General features: G+C 43.9%; 2 protein-coding genes across 2 annotated transcripts; both read right to left on the bottom strand.

Moving 5' to 3' along the window:
* Nucleotides 1-16: 16 nt before the first annotated feature.
* On the bottom strand, nucleotides 17-20,918 carry LOC126534393 (flavin reductase (NADPH)). Its single transcript, XM_050181677.3, has 5 exons — nucleotides 20,751-20,918; nucleotides 11,824-11,985; nucleotides 8,943-9,032; nucleotides 4,936-5,067; nucleotides 17-706 (listed from the first exon to the last, which is right to left on the bottom strand). The coding sequence occupies exons 1-5, from the start codon at nucleotides 20,833-20,835 to the stop codon at nucleotides 555-557; spliced, it is 621 nt and encodes a 206-aa protein (XP_050037634.1). The 5' UTR covers nucleotides 20,836-20,918; the 3' UTR covers nucleotides 17-554.
* On the bottom strand, nucleotides 18,485-19,922 carry LOC126534391 (methylglutaconyl-CoA hydratase, mitochondrial). The gene has a single exon (XM_050181675.3). It carries the CDS (start codon nucleotides 19,480-19,482, stop codon nucleotides 18,547-18,549), a length of 936 nt encoding a protein of 311 aa, XP_050037632.1. The 5' UTR covers nucleotides 19,483-19,922; the 3' UTR covers nucleotides 18,485-18,546.
* Nucleotides 20,919-21,046: the final 128 nt, after the last annotated feature.

Below are 21,046 nucleotides of genomic sequence, written 5' to 3'. Positions count from 1 at the left end.
AAATAAACAACACAGGTTTGACAAAGAGTATCCTTAAGTAGGAGGACATGCCTTTTATTGTACTGGCACTTTGGATGGCTGTAGCCACGTCATGCAGGAAAAGCTAAATATACCACTGGGACAGATAACCATACCTAAGCATAATGGCAGCACAAACAATGTTGTGTTATATAGAATAGCAGCTTGGGCTTGTTGGTTTTCCATCCTGGTGTTAGCAGCGCAAAAACGTAGACCAGACACGAGACAAGAGGACGACAAAACGTAGACGAGACACGAGACGAGTCGTCTTCTCGTCTCGTGTCTCGTCTACGTTCTTGCGCTGTTAACACCAGGATGGAAAACCAACACCAGGTTGTTAACACAACCTGGTGCTTGGTATAACACCAGGTTATGTTATAGACACACATTGAAAAATATTTCTCTGCACAACAACTGCACCCACACCATGGAAGAAGGTTTGAACATTACATGTGCAATATTACAGTGGGGAGTAAATTGAGCCCAGGAAAATGGGAGGAATGCTTCCGGGATCAAAGTGTGCCACCGAGACCTGCTCAGGCTGCTGGGTAGCCGATGCCAACGCTGTGGCCAACGTGCTCATCCATAGTGAGGGCCTTGACAAGGATTTCAGCCAGGTCGAACTTCGAGATGGCCCGGCCAACCGGAGCGTCATTCACCATCTTGTAGCCACCTCGTGCCGGTTCATCTGCAAGCATGCCCATGTGCACCGGAAGCTGTTCACAGACACCGTTACTATGCTGGGGAGAGCTCTGTTTATCACTGGACGTAAAGTAGCTTATAGCACAGCAAAATGCATAACAGTTTCTTGAGGGGGCAGAATTATGTGGAATTCACCACAAGAACAATTGAACATTACGCAACTTTAAGGCCCCAACAGCATTTTTCAAGGACTAAAAGCAACAGCTTCTTTGACAGTTAAGAAAAAGTGTTGGTCTCGACAACGCATGAGGTTGGTTTTATAGCACCGGGTGAAAAAGGACTTGGCAACCGAATGACCACCAGCACCCACCAAGTTGCTGACCATATTGAATCTGCTTGACCTTTGAACTGCAACAAACTTCTGGGCAGATGTCCAAACAAAATAAATAGAGTTTAGGAAAAAAATGAAATTATAGGGTTTACAACCATTTCATCAGATTTAAGTGTTATTCAGGAACCTTGAAGTTACAAAAGGATCGAGAGATGGAGCCACCATCTCGTACAACTTTTTCCATCTCCGCAGCGCTCTTCAGTCTACACACTCTAGATTCCTATCTTTATGTGGCCACACCTATTCTTGTAGCCCGGTGCTTGATAGAACCAGCGAGCACTGGTTTAATAAATTTCCAATGTTTTATCGCCCAGTGAAGGAGACAATAAAACAATGAAGATGACATTTTTCTATATAACGGCTTTCAATTACCATAACGAACCCTATTACAGCCGTCGTGTGCCAATAGCACACATTAGGGCCGGCAACATCAACGGGGAAAGGTATTTCAATTACAGAAGGCTCCATAAAATTGAGCACTGCCTCTGCCACTGATTCAAACACAAGCCATCCTATACTATTGGGTCATATTTGCAAGAACATAGGTATAATGTGTCCATGGGTATAACTACTGGGAGGAAACTATCAACAACTAAGAAAATAAATATTAAAGTACAGTGATTTTTAACGTCAACAGTAGTGCAACAGTCATTTGATGTCAGATGTACGAGCATGGCATGATGCTCGATGGATTTTAGACTGTCCACACCTTCATAGTGCGTTTCACTACATAGCCGGGCTGCCTTAATGTTCTTTTAAGAATCCACAGATTTTTTTAAAATCACAAGTTCTGTTTTCTGCTAGATGAAACAATTTCACTCAGCTAAAATATTACAATATTAGCACATTTCCAAGGCTTCTATGATAATTGCGCTAAAGTAAAAGAAAAAATTGTACATACTTTAGAAAGAATCAGAGAGCATGATAAGCAAGTATATACTACATCTACAATTTGTCCAAAGAGGGTTAACATGTCACATCCATGGGAACACACATAAAGCTTTGTGGTAACGATGATGTACAGTTGGCAATAAATGTTTTCGGATAGCAGGGTCAGAGAAAAAGCTGAAAAACATTTCCACAGCCTGGTATTTGGATTTCTGGCTTATATTAACTTATGCAAACAAAGTTGAGCATTATGCTATTTGGTGCTGCCTAATCAGTTTTTTCCTGCGCATTAGACACGGACAACACAAGGGACACACCGAGTGCTGAACCAACAACTGAACGTTATTTTCCCGAGTGCAGGCTCGGATGCACTATGTGCCAGGAAAACAGAAAAAGGAAACAGAAGCAAGGTGCACAAAAGTGCAGTCTGTAGAAAACATCCAGCCGTACGTGTCCCTTGGTTTGCAATAGGAAATTGCACTCCTTTCTTCACCAGCAGAGAAGCCACACAGACACACTTGCAACCCCATGTCAAGATTTCATGTACTACTGCGAGTCCTCACGCCAAGTGTCTCGCTCCCTTTCTCAATTGATGTTCTCGATCCCCAAGAGGCCAGCAGTCACAATCGCAGCAATGCACCCCATGGCGCCCCTTAACAACTCCTTCTACAGTACTGTACCTATGCTCTAGAAGACATTCATTTAGGCCCTGCCAGATTTCACCTACATAGTCGTCCTTGCACAATAAAGATTAGAGTACACTAAGCCTTCACCACATGGCATGAACTTCTCTTTATGCTTGCCGGTGCATGTTTGTCTAGAACTTGAGGTAACATTAACCTGATGGTACAATTTCTTTCGAGTTTTTCCGGTGCCAAAAATGGGCTTGAGCGGGCCCTTTTCAATGTGGTCAAGCCGAACCCTGCTGTCTCGTGTTGGCCGTGATAGCTGTTGCGACCTGTTGTGCAAGACAGGTCTTTTGCCTTTTGAACTTCTCATTAAATGCTTCTTTCGAAGATCGTCACTCTCTTCTCTGGTGCCCTGCCTTCTTATGGCCATGAAACACAGATGTGCAAGATCCTGTGGTCCCAATGCAAGCAACGAGCACGATTCTTCGGAGAGCCCCTTTTCCTTCGGCTTCACTTGATTAGAGGGACGTAACGCAAGGATGCCATCAATCAGCTGTCGGACACAGTATACCAGAGTAGTGACCCGCCGATGGATTTCTTGTGGAAATGCATGGCTGCCCCATCTATCTTACTACCCCGGAAAGAGGCAGGCTGGAAGACAACTGGTACAGGTTATTGCCTACGTGCAACTCCTGGAAAAAGTCGTCACCAGCATCCTCAACCTGGAACGTAGGTGAGCACGATTTCCTATAACAAAATAGGCGACATATTCAGCAGAATGTTTTCTGCTGCCTGCATTTTGTTGTATCTCGCTTCTGCTGTCATTTCCTGTTTTCCTGGTGCATACTGCACTTACACCTGGGCACAGGAAAATGAAGTTCAGCCATTAGTTCGGCACTGTGTGTGTGTTCATACTGTTGTCTGCAGCCAATGCACAGGGAAAAGATCAATTATGCAAAGAACATCCAAGGCTTTATAAACATTATGGCTTTACAGCTATGGTCACAAGCCACTTATAAATTTAGTGTTTTCACAGATTCTTTAGTCGGTAAACTTTTGATGCCAAGCATATACTACCTATAGTTGCTTCATCCACTATTTTAGTACGCAATAATATGAACAACAACAAAAGCAAGAACAATAATAATTAGAACAGTAATGCTCCATTTACTTTCGGAACACAATATATCTGAGGACACTACAATTTCTTTTGGCAGCAAATAAAGATGGAAGCTCCTCAATTAAACCACTTTTCCATTTTCTCTTTTTTTAACAGCTACAACATGAATTTCTCAGAACAAGACTTTCTTTAGCAGAGCACCTACGGTCCATTCCACTCAGACTGGCGCATCCCCTAACAATTTGCACGCAGCCGCTCGGTGCTCGTGCGTGTGCACATGATGCTCACAGTGACAGTGGAACGTAGAACACTGCCCATGCTCCGATACGAAGCCGACTGAAGGGAGTGCGACTGTGCGTCCACTTGGTTCCTGTGTCATCCTACCGCAGCCAAACTGACTACACATCAGTGGAGTCTCTGGCAGACATGCTTGTTAAAAAAAAGCAAAATCGATAAAGTTCTCTGCGGCCACTTGAGCACGTGAAATGTGAGCAAAGTGGTGGGTAAGCGATGCTCTGATAAAGATGTCGAATAGCATTAGAGAAATATGAGCGAGTCTCCAGTGCAGTCGACCCTCGGTACTGACAGGTGTACATTGTTCTTTTTTTTATTCCGCTCACTGCTTTTCACCGGTTAACCAGCATTGTAAATTTACTGCTCGGTGCAAGACGAGCCTTCCTGTACCAGATAATTTTCTAACATTGTCGCTGATTCTATAGAGAAAGAATCTTTGTCTAATTACATTGCATGCACGAAGTGAGTAGTGGCGTATATTTTGGAAAATATGCAAGCACCAGTGATTACGCTAATGTACAATGAGTCATGCATAAATGGTCAATGCACTTGACCATAGACCAGACTTTTGATGACAAACTGCCTACCACTATTGTTCTTTGAGAGTCTCTTGTGTTTTTGTAGCACAAGTTTGCACAATAAGTAGTTTGTAGATTCGCGACTCACAGTTTTTGCTATCTTTTTTTTCACCATCACTACAATATGACAATATCACAAACACTATAGATATATAATGAATTATTGGACATAAAGTAAAGCGAAAATGTTTCTCACATGTAACAAATACTATGTGCTTATAATGAATATCAGATATAATGAAGATATTCTTATGCCTGATGTTTGTTCATTATAATATGGTTCAGCTGTTGCAACAGCGTTCATTTTCGAACTCACTGAAGCCCACTCTTTCTTATAGTGTACATCCCCCTTTGAGGACTACACCATGCATTTACCTGCAATGTGGGGTGGAAAGATGGCAACCCACTCGCGATCACAGGCCTTGAGTGCTTCGTACATGCGCTCGTGGTCCTCCGTCAACGGTACGAACTTTGGCGGTACCTTGGCACGTTCCCAAAACAGGAAGGCTGCATGACATGTTGCACAATGAATTGAGCATTTGGTACTCAAAAAAGAAAGAAAACAAAGAAAGAAATAGCAGGCATTACTTGTTGGGCTCCTTATGAGTCCTGAGCTTGCTGACAATTAAAAAAAAATTGGGTTCGCATATTGGGTCAAATATACTCAAAGATTTGCCTACTTTCTAAAATATTAGTGTTGGACGTATACTTGATGCCAGCTATATACTGAAGAAAAGCATTTTTATGCCTTTCATCACACACGTAACTCCAGGAGGTCCCAATTCAGTCTGACTAGGGCACCTCCTTCCATATATTTTGACCTGTAAAATATTTGCGAAATGAAAATTGATTGATTGGTTGATTGACTGATTCAAAACTTTCAAATTCAGAATTCAAACACATTCAAGTTCCATTCACAAGCCTACTGCAGTGGACTTCTTGCTATTGAGAGAACAACTGAAAAATGATCAAGGATGCTATGGTCACGGGAGACCACCTAGACCTGGAAGTCAACATTTGGATCAAAGTTGTTTATGCCCTGACCATCACAGTTAAAATCAAAACAGTAATTTCATATAGTATGTAGAAGTGACTGTAGTGATTCAGGCTTCTGCGTCTATCCACAAGTGACTGCCTCTCAAAACACAAGGGCAGTCAGTGAACACCAAGTTGAAGATGTAGGTATTGCTGATCTGTGTAGCACAGCTTTGTAAATTAGTGCAAGGAAATAAGCGAGCATATATGTACTCCCCGCAGCAAAACTATACGAGCCAGGCACTCTGTCTATAAATGTAACTTGAAAGTGGGCACTGCAGTGCTAACTTGGCATTGCAAACTTTCCATTGTAACTGTGAATTTCAGGTTGTGCATGTGAATTACGAATGAGTTAAGTTTTTTTAAGATCATGTGGGTCCGTATATTTTTCCTCATGCGTGCAAATAAATATAGCATGCTCACAATGCAGAGTCAACTCCTACTAAATGCAGAGAGCCTGCTAAGCACCGAGGGTGCTCTCTTCATGTGGTGACAATTTTTAAGAATGATCTTGCCTGGAAATCAGGCACGGATACAGGGAGTGCTACGTCCAGATGTCCTGAACCCCCATCTCATATTTGTGCTGTCTATTCTGTCACAAAAAACTGATACAACACCCTTGATGCATTGTCCATCTACGATCATGAGTTTCGTGCTGCTTAGTTGGAAAACTAAGGACAGTCAGTCACCACATCTTACATATTCTAAATATCTACGTAGTCACATGTACTGGCAACTTTTTTCTAGTAGACACTTCCAAGCAAGCACAGAAAGAAAGATGAAAAGAAAGTGATCTTTCTGATGAGAAATAAGTGGACGTCTTTTCTCAAATCCTCCTATAACCATATAAAAGCCTGTCATTTTCTCCAAATGCTCCACATACAGTACACAAAGGCTGTTTATTTTGCAATTAAAACTGCTGAAAATCCTGGGGCTTTGCCAGCCAATACCACAACCTCATTAAAGAGCACACTGTAGTGGGGGGACCTTGGACTAATTTTGACCAACTGGGGTTCTTGAACGTGCATCTAATGCAGGGTACACAAATGTTCTTGCACGGTACATAAGTGTTCAGGCCCACCTGTGCTAATAAACACCATACAAAAGTGAGCACAGTTGAGTATGCATGAAAGGAAGTATAACAGTACTGTATCACATTCGCTTTCATCTGCTGACTAGCACAAGTGGGTGTGTGGAATGTTCAATGCATAATCGGCATAAGTGCATGTGCTTTCATTGTCCCATCACAACACCAGCACCTCATCCTCTCCGTGCTCTAGATGTATCACTCTGTTTGTCAGTGCACAAGAGTTCCAAATAAATTCGCTATTCAGAAAAACTGCCACAGCCCAACCCACACCATAAACAAGTTCCTATCTGCCAAAGTCAGTGTGCTCTCTTCCTGTCCGGAGCGTGATATCATCCAATAACTAGCCAGAGCTCAATCTTACCAAAAAACATGCTCTGCAGGCTACACAAGGATTTTATGGCAGATCATGACACCTTCCAGCAATCACTGCTCTTTTGTAAACATAGAATTCTCAAGGCAAACGGCATACGTTTACTTTAACACACTCGCTGTCATTGTCTACATTCTTATGTAGATGATCCTGGGAGCCTGCGCTGTTGTCCAAAAGACTGCCTGCTCTTTCTCTTCAACTTCCTGAATTCATCGCCGCTTTTCATGCCTATTCCTATGCACCTCTAAACAGGACGGTCATGCATTGGAAAAATCTGTGTCGATGTCAAAGGTAACAAGTACCACAGAACAGAAGCAAAAGCAAAGAATAGGTGGTGTCCAAATTCACGTCTCGTAGGGTGGCACTCTCTGGATTTAAAATGCAGGTCTCAAAGGCTATGCTTTTGCTGGTTGAAGGCACTGGACGCGATTTCGGGAACCAGAAACATGTCATAGACATCGGGTTTGAGACAGAACCTATCGTTGTCTTTGGTCAGGTGGCAGTGCCACCTGGTGGCACAGAATGACACCACTGCACCAACACTATGGCCTTTAAGAACGGGCGGTACAAAACAGGCCCATGCTCGTACAAAACGTTGATGCAATTGCAGGTGGAGCATGGTGGCCATCATTCCAGTGGGCACTGAGTGCAGTACAGCTGAGCGAAGCAGCCAACAACGAAAAAGGAGGCAAGAACTGAGCTGGCAGCAGCGGCAGCAGCAACAGAATTTTATTTCTGATAACTCTACTCATACACAGTGCATTTTAAAGCTCAACGTTGAAAAAGATTCCTGGGAAGATGCCCTTTTCTACCAGGCTACATTTTACATCTCTCATAAACTATGTTTCCCACTTTTAGTTGAACACACAACATGCATGCCACTATTTGCAGAGCCTGACAGCGGGCACCGGCTGAACAGAACAGATGGCGCTGCTAATAGGAAGTATACACACTAAGCTAATTCTCACAAGGCAGTGTTGCAATAAAATTCTGTCTGTAGGAAAAATAAATATGTTCAAGCTAAGGTCAATATAGAAGTAAGCCGGTGAGATATAAACAAAGCTTGCTCTGACCCACTCATAAAACAAGTTTGGTAAGCTTAGGCTCCCTCCCACATGAATGAAAGCTATCAAACCTATCTAACCAATAAATCAATGCCCGTTAAAAACAGAGCCGCCTTGTATATTTCAAGTAAATATCTCCAAAGTTGTAGTGTTACAGAAATAAAACTAAACATTTCTTTTCTGCCTCTCAAAACGCAGCATTCTGTTACTGTCACATATCTGTTACATAAATGTATGAATAACCAGTCACCTACCCCATTTTCTTTCAAACAACCAGAACACGTCATGACTTCGAAATCACTTGAAAGTCAACTTAGCTTTGTAAAAATGTGCGCCTTTAACTTATCTACTTAGCCTCGTGTCATTTCATTTTGGTGTGATCCTCTTGATCTCATAGCACCCATCTATTACAGATGTTTCTTATGAAAATTTATTTGTAAATTATGTTTTTTGTAGAAGTACATGCCTTGTTGTGTATTTTATTCCTCGCTTATTGTGGAAGCTTGTTTTTTTATATATATCGGTCACAAATTTAGCCCCATTTCGTCTTCAAGTTACTGTTGAAATTGCATATCGGTTGTGTAGTGCTGTATTTTTCTTCATTAGTGTAATACTTGGTGCGCCAGCCTGTGTGAATAAATAAATGTGTTCACTTGGACTTTCTCATACTTATACCAGCATGTAAATTTAAGTTTGAATGAGGGGGCTCATAAAGGACTTTGCTGCCGTGTGCCTGTACATGGCCAAAAATAGCTCAAAGCACAAAAATTAGAATTCCACTGCGGTTACACGAGCAACACACAAAGCATATATAATGACTTACACGATACACAGACCGAGATGCGCTTTACCCCGTGGTCAGACATCGACTGCAGGATATTCTTCAGCCCATCAGACAGAGCTGTAGTGGGGCCTGGAAAAGTACCACAACTGTATATGCACATGTACTTCCAATGGCTCTTCATTAAAAGCATAACAAAGACAATGAGTAATATGTTTTTAATGTCCAATTGGTGCCTCGGGGTAGGAATGGAGCATCAGGCTTCCACAGTCAGGGTTTTCATCTAAACTACCAAAACATATGCCACTATGCCTGATGACTTGGATGATATGTAACAGCTTACATACACTTGCTTCTGGTACTCGTCCTGCCGAGAGCAGGTCTTGAGCTTGCCATTTCCTTCTGCCACAGTTTAGGCATTTGTGCACACGACTTGTTTTTGCAAGTTCTGTCCAGCAGTGAAGGCACCTCATAATCGATGAAGCTCCAATCCAGCTCAGTGCACTGTGTGTTTCTTAACATGACCGCTTTGGTGAAGGCACTACCGTGTTTGACTGCATCTTCTACATGCTGCCTCCCATCAGCTGCGAGGTAAAAATCGTTTCTCGTTTCTTGTAATGCCTGCCATCAATGCTTGTAGCCAAAGCTAACGTGTTCGTTTTGCTTTGAGCTGGCCAGTCAGTTTGTTTTATAGAAGAAATTACGTCTATAGTCGTGCATAAAATTGATATTTAATTGCTCTGTAAATATGAGCACTGGCTAGAAAATCTGTAAAGCATCATCCTACTGCCTTGAATACACTTCAGTGGTGTCTATAGTGCCTTGGCATAAAATTATGTAACTCTGACACATTTATCAGCACCCATCATAATTGGTGAGTGAAGGGGTTATGCTAGACTAGTTGTTGCTACACTATGAAAGCCGTCTGAATGGCAAAGGAACACTGCCTTGCCAGAACAGAGACCCTAGCACAGTAATCAGCTGCTGCCCCCACGTAAATCTAGATGAAAAAGTTAGCAGGCACAGGATACGGAGTCTGCTTAGCAGGAAAGGTGTAACCAGGGGTTGCTGGAAAATAGGCTGATAAAGAACATTGGGAACACTGGCATACATTGCAGTACCACATAGCCCTGTGCTACCATGTTTAGTTCTTTTCATTTCACGGTGCTTACACATGTACTTCTTGTGATCTAATAGAATTTATTTTCTAACTAACGAACAACATGGAGTGCTTGGGCTGGTTGGTGTGATTTGCATGCAAGTGGCACCACCAAGCTTTCACAATTCCCAAAGATGAAAATGTTTTTATTTAGAGCAAATGGGCACAACAGGCATCCCTGTGGTGCCTGTAGTTTTTACTGATTAAATGCCCATTTAGGGTCATTTACCTTTGCTGGCAAGAACTTGAGAAAAAGAAGGTCGAGAAAAAAAAAAGAGGTTAACATGACAGGATTCAGCCACACTGCTCCTACGATTAGACATTTGCCAAGCATTGGAAAAACATAAAAGTGCTTGAACTATAACTTGATGGTTGCTGCCGCTGCTTCAAGATCATAAAGAACTACTCCTGTTTTCTTTTATATTGGCACTGGAGCTATGTCACCAACATGGGAGACCCATCGCTACTGCACTACTTACATTGCCTGGAGTTTAAAAGCAAAAAGAAAGTCCACTAATATAAAGCACAAGCCAGTGGAAGAGCTTCTCCCATCACTGCAAAAAATAAGGACAGCACAAAGTAAATACAACCACTACACATTTACCAATATTTGTTCTCAGAAGCACTGATGTTAATTCGTCTCGTTTGTCTTTGTCATCTAAGTAACCACTTAAGTACATTGGATGAGCTCAGCTTGTCAGTGCGATCCTGTGTGTGTGTGGAGGGGGGGGGGGGGCATTCTACAAGTGTCCACCTAGTGAACATGTCCATTTCTGGCACTCTTTGACCATCCCTGGCCTGTGTGCCCTAAAATCCCATACATCATCATGTCCACTTCGTCTGCTGCTGAAGTGCTGATAGCCTGGGGGGGAGGGGGGCCTGTCTCCTTCTGACACGTACACCTGTTCAGCCAATCAGAACTTCAGCAGCAGATGAAATGGACATATCCACTTGGTAGACACTTGCAAAATACCCCCCCGGTTAATTTTTCTTTGGGAGACCTGAGTATCCTGTTGTCAAACCGAGTTGGACAAGCTCAGAACATCCACTTAGTTTTTCTTCTACAACATTGACTGCTGCAAGAACAGCGTTTGAAATTCATGGCTATTTTTCTTTTTCTTTTACTACATTGATGTCAGCCCTTTGTCAGCATCTCGAAGGCCGCATTGCATAGTCTTTGTGTTCTACAACACAGATGGCAGCAATCTGTCGGTGCTCAAAACCTTTTTCTGTAATTGCGCACTTTTTGCACGTTTTGGCAGATTTGGAATGATGGCGTCAGCCACTGACAGATAGCAGGTGAGTTCCGCGTGCAAAAGAAAGCTGCTGCTAGACTCTTTCTTTGGTGAAAAATTTTGATTTGCAGATTAGTTGATATTGAAACAGGGTAAAATAAAGGATTTTTCTTTGTTTCTAACTGTACCGTTTGTGGCAATGACAAGTATATGTATATATTGCATAGTGAAGAGGTAAAAGAAGGTTTTAACACTTAAAACATGAAGCGGATCGGATGAAAAAAGCTTTTCGATGGACTGAAGTTTGAAACTAAGCCTTAAAATTTTTTTTTAAATTAAGGCCATGACCTAATTTACATCCAGGGGTGGTCACAAAGCTGGCAAAGACATGCCAGTCAGAAATTGATGATTGATGACATTGTTTAATAAGGTGTCTCTGCTTGTTTTACTGAAACAAGATAGACGTGGCAACCCTAGGCTAAACAACACCCTGACTGCGTGTCGCCGTCGAAGCAGCAATAGCACCTACTTGTGTCGTTCCTTGTGCCGAGGACCACGACGATGCCATCCTGGCCCTTGACAGCCTTGTCGACATCCTCCTTCTTCAACACGTCACCCACAACCACGTGTTGAGCTGTGGTTTCCTTGGGCAGCCGAGAGGCATCTCTCACGAGTACAGTCACCTCATACCCTGCGGCAAGACATTACAGAAGTGGCACGCACAAGGGCTGCAGAAGCGTACTTTGAGTGCGGGTAAAAGAGCCGAGGCTCGTTTTACCCGTGCATGCCTTAGGACTGACCTTAGCACTGTTGGCGGGGCAGACACTAACCCTCCTCCTCCCCTCTCCCGATATGTAACATGTGGGAAGAGCACTGGGACCCCTGGCAACTGTCCTTATAGTGGTTCTTGGGTCACTGCACTATGGTCTAAACAGCCTGCGAATGAAGCACTGCAGTGCTGCCTTTTCTCGAGAACTCTGGTGTCTGTTCACTACCTGCTCCTTTTTTGACAATAAAGAATTACTATGCACACAGCAGTCTACACATGGTTAAAAAGTACTGACATGACCATTTATGACTTCTCATCTTTTTACATTAAATAAAGACACAAGCCCTCTAAACACTAGAAAAAAAAATGGCAGGTGTCAGGGTACCCCAAGTTATTAACTATAATGCTAGCTTCTACAAACCAATTTCAGTTTCAATACCCAGAAAGCACATATGCATCATGATACATTTGCTTGCTCCGTTCCCATGATTGCCGTTGCTGCCCCATGCGAGTACAGACATAAAACATTTATTAATATCTTTAGAAGCAACATCATACGTAACCTTATTGCAGCTCGAGATCAGTATATTTTGTTCCATCATGATAATGTTGATGACACCAGGGTTGGTGTTCCGAGACAAACTTTAGTGTCATAATGAGACATCCTACAAGTGTTTCCCTACCTTTACACTAGCTAAGTGTCATCTTTTTATGCGTGAAGAGCGAGAGTCTCTGCAAGTTGGAAAATACTAGGTGCTAGTACTCCTTCAAGAGTAGACTTAAGGGTGCTGTATGTTTGAACCAAACTGAACATTGTCGCCATCCGTTTGGACCTTGAACCTCACATTGAATGTACGTAATCTCTACATTCACAAATTCAAAGAGCTTTCAGATACTTCATGCCATCAACATGATGAAATGAAAGCTATGACAGCTTTAATCCCAGTTGGGGTGAATGTAAATGACTAATACTCCCATAGTAGACCACACTGCATCAACCAGGAAGCCAGGCCTTTCCAGGTATGCCACTAAATAATTCGCACTCACATTAAGCTCACACATGGTGTTCAGCAGTAGAATATTAATTAGTATAATTATATGGTTATTGCACCAGTGTTTCTTTCTCTAAAATAAATTTGAAATACACATTTGCTGCAGTTTATGTGAACATGCATTTTAGTCTTGTTTGTACAAACAGCTGCCCAAATGGCTGTGAAAAACGCAAGTAAACATCATATCATATCACATCAGTAAGACTTCTCAGCATTGTCCTGATTATGTATGATGATATATGACCCAAAGCGTCCTCCATGTGTACACAAACTGCTCATGTCTACATAATGCTGAAATGAGCATTAAGTTAACCACATTTTACACTGTGAATGTGTAATGACAAAAAGTTGCGAATTTTGACCAAATAGGGTATGAACATTCTTCTATGTTAATAATTACAAGGGTTGTTCATTATTTCAAACTTGTTTGAAAAGTATTTGATATTTAATGCACTGATGTTCTAATTACAAGCACATTGAAAAATGGTGTGCTGACGAGCATTCATGGGAACAATGCATTTCGCCACAAATTTTAGACATTTCTTGAAACTGGTGCTATGTAAAGAATTGCTTAAGTGAACGTCACTTTCTTCAATTTCACAAGGTACTTGTGTTTTAAAGTGTATAATTACAAAGTTAATTGGTAAACATCGGTTAATTATAGTTGACATCTCTCTGCCGTTTGTCTTGCCAGTATAATAGTGTCTGCCTTTAATCTAACTAATCCAGCAGATGGGACATAGTTATGATAGCTAGCATAGGAGATAAGTCTGTTTCCATAAAAATAGATGAACAGGTATACCTGTCACAAAGTATGGTCATTGATAGAGCTGCAACACTATACTTTGCAAGGTGCCATGCATGCTGCTGTGACATTTGTTGCGATTAAATGGTGTACAGTTCAGTCTCCTGCAGCCTCCTGTAGTTTAAGCCTGCATAGCCACATTTACATAGTTTAGTTGAAAGCCAACATGATAAAAGCCAGTGCCACATCATCAAGTGGTATTAGAAAATCACTTTAAGATTGGCGCTGCCTGGCAAATGACAACATCCATAAAACTGTCATTATGATTTTCACTAATAAAGTGACACCTTCCGTTTTTACTTACAGAATTAATAAAACTCCCATTCAGAGCATTAGTGAATGTAAATCCCTTAGTTTTGTTTTCACACCCAGTTTGTCTTGGTCCAAACACAGATTTATAACTTCAAAAGCACTGAAAAAGTTAGGCTATCTGAGCCACACATTCCTACGGGATACTAAAGTACCAATGTTTAACTCTCTAATCTGGCCTCTACTAAAATATGCTTCTCCAGTCTGGAATCCATACAAACAATGTGACACTAATCAAATCGAGGCCATACAACAGAAAGCGATTTGCTTCATATGCCATAGGTTCAACAGAGATTTTTCACCTTCCACAACGCTTTCATTCCCACGCTTGCAACCACTCTCAGATTGTCGATGCACGGAAACACTGAAGTTTCTGCACTGCATTATTCACTCCTCTTGCCGGATTTCTTCAGATAATTACCCAACTCCTGCTAAACTAATACTACAAGTCACCATCAGCTGAACATTGCGCCTTATTTTGTCCATACGGACCCCTTTAAATGCTGTTTCTTTCCACGTGTAATTGAATATTGGAATTCTTTGCCTGGTACTACTTGTTCTCTTCCTTTAAACTTATTTTTAGGGACTATTGAATAGGTAGTTAGTATTTTAATTTGGGCTGTGCTGTTCATATTGCCTCTATTATTTGTCATTGTTCTGCGCTTCACTTACCCCTGCAACAGCCCAACAGGGCTGCAGCATGTACAAAATAAAAAAAAAAGCATAACTGGAGTTTGCTGACTTGGCCTGCACCCACAGCAAGAGTCGGGTGCATGCGCATAATACAATGCAAATTAAACCTTCGCAGATGTATGCTAATACTAGCAACTCGTAGCTCAAAGATAGCGAAGCGACTTCTCCCACTCTTCAGATGTTCTAGAGGTCTACCTTGCCACTGCCACGAATCTACTCAAGAATTTGCAAACACTTCGATATATCCAGTGCGAGCTTTGAACAAGCTTACACTGGATTTATTTTATTTGTCCTCAGAGTAGAGAAACATAAAACAAATAAAATAAGTCCAGTGCAAGCTTATTCAAATGCTTCATTACATCCAAGCTTAGTATTTCTGTACTCTACACTATATCCAAAGCATTTTCGTGTGTGCTGTGCCTGCCCTAGCAATGCTGGTGTCTGGCTGCAGATTCCAACGGCCTCGTAGAGCTAAGCTACTGGCTGTTCTCAATAGTGATGGTTCATTACTGACGCCATCTTAGTATTCTCACCTATACCGTGGTCACGTGGCTGCTTTCAGGTTCCAATGTAGGCAGTGTTGCTGGTGTTCTCTGGTTGACACTCGATACCAACAATGCTGCCACATGAAAGCTTTTGCAGACAACCCCCTCAAAGGGCCCAGTCAAGGTTGTTCTTTGTTCTTGGTGTTCTCTGGTTGACATTCGATACCAACAACGCTGCCACGTGAAAGCTTTTGCAAACAACCCCCTAAAGGGCCCAGCCACGTTTGTTCTTTTTCTGTGAAGTTGGTCAGATCTCTTCAAGGCGATAATCAGCATTGATCAAGCAGGAGGCAGCTTGGAGGTAACAAACTCGGAGATATGTTGCAGTGAAAATATTTACACAGTCAAATGCAGAGTTTGCTGAAGAACACTGACGAATAACACACAAGTAAACAGCACCTTACTCTTCTGCTTTTTCCTAAGTTAGAGCCTAGGAAAACTGTCCCAACATACGACCAATTGAGTTTCACCGTTCGACCACCAGGTGGCTATGGCCCAGATTAGCGTTGCATCCTACGGAGTCTTACTGATCTATCAGTTCAGCGATAACAGCCTAGACTGAAAAGAGTGGGTTCCAGACAGCCTTTAAATACACTTATGGACAATGAAAAGGAGAGGTGGTAACTGCTGGCCCGCTTCCACATTCCCCTAACCGATGCTGTTACAACTGAACTTAAGCCACCACCTTAGGCATAACCTACTGGGTTATGCCTAATTTCGTTAGCAGGGTTGTTAGACTTTGGAGAAGCACTTGGCACTCTCTCCCATCATGGCTCTCTCTCTCCTATTTGCACATGCTTAGCAATTTCTCGCTGCATGGGTGCCTCCAATTTCTGTCGTGACATTTCTGCATAACTTGTCTGCAGGCCCACTTTCATAGAACACCAGAAGTAACACATGCACCAGCAATTCACAAGCACTCAGTCAAAGCAGCGTCGTCAAATCCTATGCCGTCACTATGTTGGCCTCTATGAGCTTTTCACAAGTTCTTTTATCCGGGAATTATTGGCACCATCTCCCTGCAGGTCATACACCACGTAAAACACGCTTGCCATTGTGGGTCCTTTTGCTGTAGGCATGTAGACCTGACAAAAGGGTGTGTGTAATCATGGCCCCCACTCTTAGTGACAGGGTCAATACTCCCACATTCTTGGCTAGGGATCTATAGGTAATTACTCCTGCAATCGAGTGCTTCACGCACAGTCAATTACCGTGCAGAGAGAGAGCCGAGAAAGTGCTTCTGTTCTTAGTACACCACGCTGCCTATTCTGCATGTTTGAGAGATGAGCAGCTTAACAGGCTCTTAAACCACCCCGAGCTCAAAAATTAGTGGCTGGTGGGTACTAGCCTACTTTTGAACATGTGGGCGCAAGAATTCTTTTAAATGGTGCAGTACTAGCAAAGTTACAGATGTTAGATAACTGAGTATGTGGCCACCATTTTTGGCTCTGTATTGCTACCCTGTCTGCTTGCGCTTTGTCTCCCTCGTTGCATACACTCGCGCAGTACAGCGAAAGCTGCGGGTTGCATCAGCATGCCAGAATAAAGGCTCCTTCATTGTCTGCCCCTAATTGCCCTCCGCATGAAGCTGACTAAATGGAAGCTTCATGAAAAGCACTGTACAGTGGTGCACAGTGGTTGAGCCCCTCTCCATTCTTGGAACAAACAGTCGGCTCTTGTCACGTTGGCGTTGTCGTCCCTCGACAACCTACCAATCAGCAGTATCTACCCCTAGTGACGTCACCAGGAGCACCCTGTTAACATCACGATGCCTGTAGGAGGCACCGGAGAGGCCAGGGGAGATGTTCCCATGGCGCACAGCCACTTTCGGCAGAAATGATGGTCACGGCATTCTCTACCACATATGTGCATTTGTTTGAAATTTGTAAAAAAAGATGTAAGAAGTTGCTTAGGGGCCCTTTAACAGTTTTGTTGTTAAAGCCTGACTCCTTGCAGCTGAAAGAACGGTTCAGATCCAAGAGACTTCACCTCTCCATTTTCTGATGCGATTCAATTTTGCACCTGCCCCCTTGTCTTCTCAGGCACTGCTTTGGATTTGGCAAGCAAATGGATTCAGGTTACAAGTATAACTCAACAGATGGCGAAAAAAGTATGAGAAAAAGTAACTTCACCAACACCACACAGTAGAATAAAAGAAAGGGAGGAACAGGTCAGGGATTTTCCATAGCTATGCCTTTCACGGGTGAAAATTCCTTCACAATGCTCTTACTTTCACTTTACAGATCATCCATTCATTCAAAAGTACGTTCATGAGGCTGTCTGAAATGAGGCTGCCAGTACCAAGCTCAGTGGTTCACAAGAAGTACTTAATGTCCATATGCAAAGATCAGGAATTGACTTACAAATTATGCATGCAAACACTCACTAGATGTTCCCGAAGAAAGTGCGCTCAGCAGAATGTTTTTTGATAAGTTCTCAGCGATAGTTATAGAAACTAAGTGCATGTTAGATGGTACCATAGTTTGTCTCAATGTTAATGCAAACAATACTTTACAAGTGTCGTGATGGAAAAGTAATTGAAACTGAATGCCACAATTTGTGCAAGGCAATGCGACGACTTCATGACATGCTGGTGTTAACAGCGCAAAACAGACGAGACGAGAAGATGACACCACCAGCGCTTGTGGTGTCGTCGTCTCGTGTCTCGTCTACATTTTGCAGTGTTAACACCAGAATGGAAAACCAACTAGCCCAAGCTGCTATTGTAGTGAAATACATTTCATGACCGTGTTTCCCCTCAAGTGCAGTAGTACACTGGCCCACAAAGGCAGCACATATACAGGGCACCCTTTGATTGCACGCAGAGTCGCTATGTTGTTGCATGTTGCAGTAATCTATGATCACATGTCATTGCTCTTCCTAGTCACCTTGAACGAACTGGTAGTAGTGCTGCCAATCATCTTGGACTATGTTGCTAGCTAAGAGCATTACCACTGGTCGCAGGTCTTGCACATGCCAACAGTGATACAAGAATAAGTGAGTGCACATAACATACGTAACAAACAAGATTACCGGTTTTTATTTCCTGCACAACTATTGGCAGCGCACAGACGCCTCCTCACTCCCCGACGTAGTTGGGCTTCCTCTTCTCTTTGAAAGCATTCAGCCCCTCAACCCGGTCCTTAGACTGCGTCACTTGTACATAGTACGCCTTCTCATAGTCGAGTCCGTTGCTAATAGGCACGTCCATGCCTTTGTTAATGGCTAGTTTCGCCATCCTGAGGGCGATGGGTCCCTGTGGCCTAATCTCCTCGGCCAACTGCAGAGCCCGCTGAAACGCGGCGTTCCCTTCCTTGTTCTGTTCGGCCACGTAGTTGACCAGTCCGATGTCCTCGGCCTGCTCGCCGTCCAGGACTCTGCCGGTGAAGATGAGCTCCTTCGCCTTGGCTCTCCCGACCACGCGGGGTAGCCGCTGGGTGCCCCCGGCGCCGGGTATGATGGCCAGGGTGGTCTCGACCAACCCCATCTTGGCAGAGTTGGAGGCTACGCGCAGGTCGCAGGCCAGGGCTATCTCGAGTCCGCCTCCGAGAGCGGCACCGTCCAGGGCCGCGATGGTCGGCACGGGCATTTCTTCGAGGGCGACCGTTGCGCCACGGAGTCGGGCGACGAAGGGTGCGACCTCGCGGAGAGGCATGGCAGCGCGCTCCTTGAGGTCGGCGCCGGCGCAGAAGACGCCCGGCACGAGACTTCGCACGATGAGGACCCGGAGGGAGTCGTCGTACCTGAGGCAGTCGAGCGTCGCCTCGAGCTGCTTGAGGAACACCTTGCCGATGGCGTTCTTGGCCCGCGGTCGGTTGAACCCGACGACGGCGATTCCCGACTGCTCGCCGGTCAGCTTCTCGACGACGATCTCGTCCGACGAAGTGGGGAAGCTGGAGGCCTCGGCGGGCTGTTGCTGCGAGAGGTACCGGCGCGCGCCGCTACAGCAGCCGATGCCGACGCGGGCTGCCGGTCGCTGCAGCAGCAGCGTGCGGACGAGGAGAGTCGACACCATCGCGCTCGTCGAGATCGGAACGCTTCCCTCTTTCTGCACGTAGTCGAGAGGCTCGCCGTCTATACGAAAAATCTACGCTCACGCCTCCTCCGACGATACGAAAGCGGACCACGCCACTCGCTGCTGCTGCCACAGGAGGACGATAATGCCACAACGCAAAGCCAATAGCCACAGGCAAAGTCCCAAAAACTACCCCGCTGTTCTGCACGTCGCTGATACAGCCTCAGAGATTCCGCACACAACAATCTCGAAGTCTGAGAAAATAAAAGGAGGCTACGCCTCCCCCTAGTTTGTGTGTCCGAGGCATGGTCGGAGGCTATGCTCGAACTTGCTTCGAGATCGAGAGCGCGTATGAGCAATTACAGCCGTTTTCATTTTCTTCTGTTTAGAAAGATCTAATAGAAAGTTCCACACATCTCTGGCTGGCAAGCGGTGGGGCGGGGAGGGCGGGGGGTGGGGGAGGAGATGCGACCACAGAACACCTATACGATGCGACATGTACAACCAACGCCTACTTTATTCATGCATGTCAATGCACGTGACTCAAGGGAGGGGAGGAACCCTGCTAATAGCTGTGTTTATTTTTATTCATTCTTTAATGCAAAATCAAGAGTTATGAAATTAAGGCTTTAGCTCTCGTCTAGGAAACTGGTAAAACGCAGATAGTAGCAACCTTGGAACGCCGAGAAGGAAGTGGACGTTAAAATCGGGTACACTGGTTATCCACACAAAACGGCCAGGCGGTGATCACATCGGTTACAGTTTTCACTTGTTTTGATGTGCATATATATGTTTCTTTTTCAGCAGACGCATACACAGCTGCAAGCTGCGAGAGGCAGGCATATGTATGCAATTCACGCTCAAAGCCCGATACGAGTGACACAATTAGACCGGCCGAGGTCAGGCGTACCGGACGAAATAGTCGCGCAGACGTCGCATATTTAAAGTGACGGGTGTGCTAGGGGCATGCTAGCGGACATGATGGTTATATATAAGTACTGAAAGCAATATATAGGCCCGGCTATAGAAGCGATTGAAATAGTGACAAAATCGTTGTTGCGACACGCATCATAAACTTCCACCACAATATTGCGCCTAACGGCAATAGTTTTAGGGTGCGTAGTAGCCAAAAAGCATGCGCAAGCTTGAATTAACCAACCAAAAATACTTTTCCGAGTTAGTACATATTCGAAACGCGGACACCCACAGCACGAAGAGAGAATGTACCGTTTGAGTGATGACAGTGATCAGAAAACCGCATCAGTTACCTTTCTTCAAGGCGTAGTCAAGCACTGCTTGTCCTGTGAAACCAGTTGATCCGAATATAGCAACTTTTTTCATCGTAGGAGCCATGTCGCGCGCGAGCTTTCGCGATGCGTACAACCGAACTTGTTGAGTACTTCCACCTGCCCCGCGTTTGCGCTGCAGACGATAAACGTGTGTCACGTGTCAATCTACTCAGAAAGCCAACATAAGAGTGTAGCCGTGGCAAAGTTAAAAAATAGAGTAAAAAATTGTAAGAGATAACTTAAACTTGTATTGGTACTTAATATGCTTTCTGTCG

Source organism: Dermacentor andersoni, chromosome 7 (genome assembly GCF_023375885.2).
Source record: "Dermacentor andersoni chromosome 7, qqDerAnde1_hic_scaffold, whole genome shotgun sequence".
Taxonomy (NCBI): Eukaryota; Metazoa; Arthropoda; class Arachnida; order Ixodida; family Ixodidae; genus Dermacentor; species Dermacentor andersoni.
This window is presented reverse-complemented; position numbering and strand designations above follow the sequence as displayed.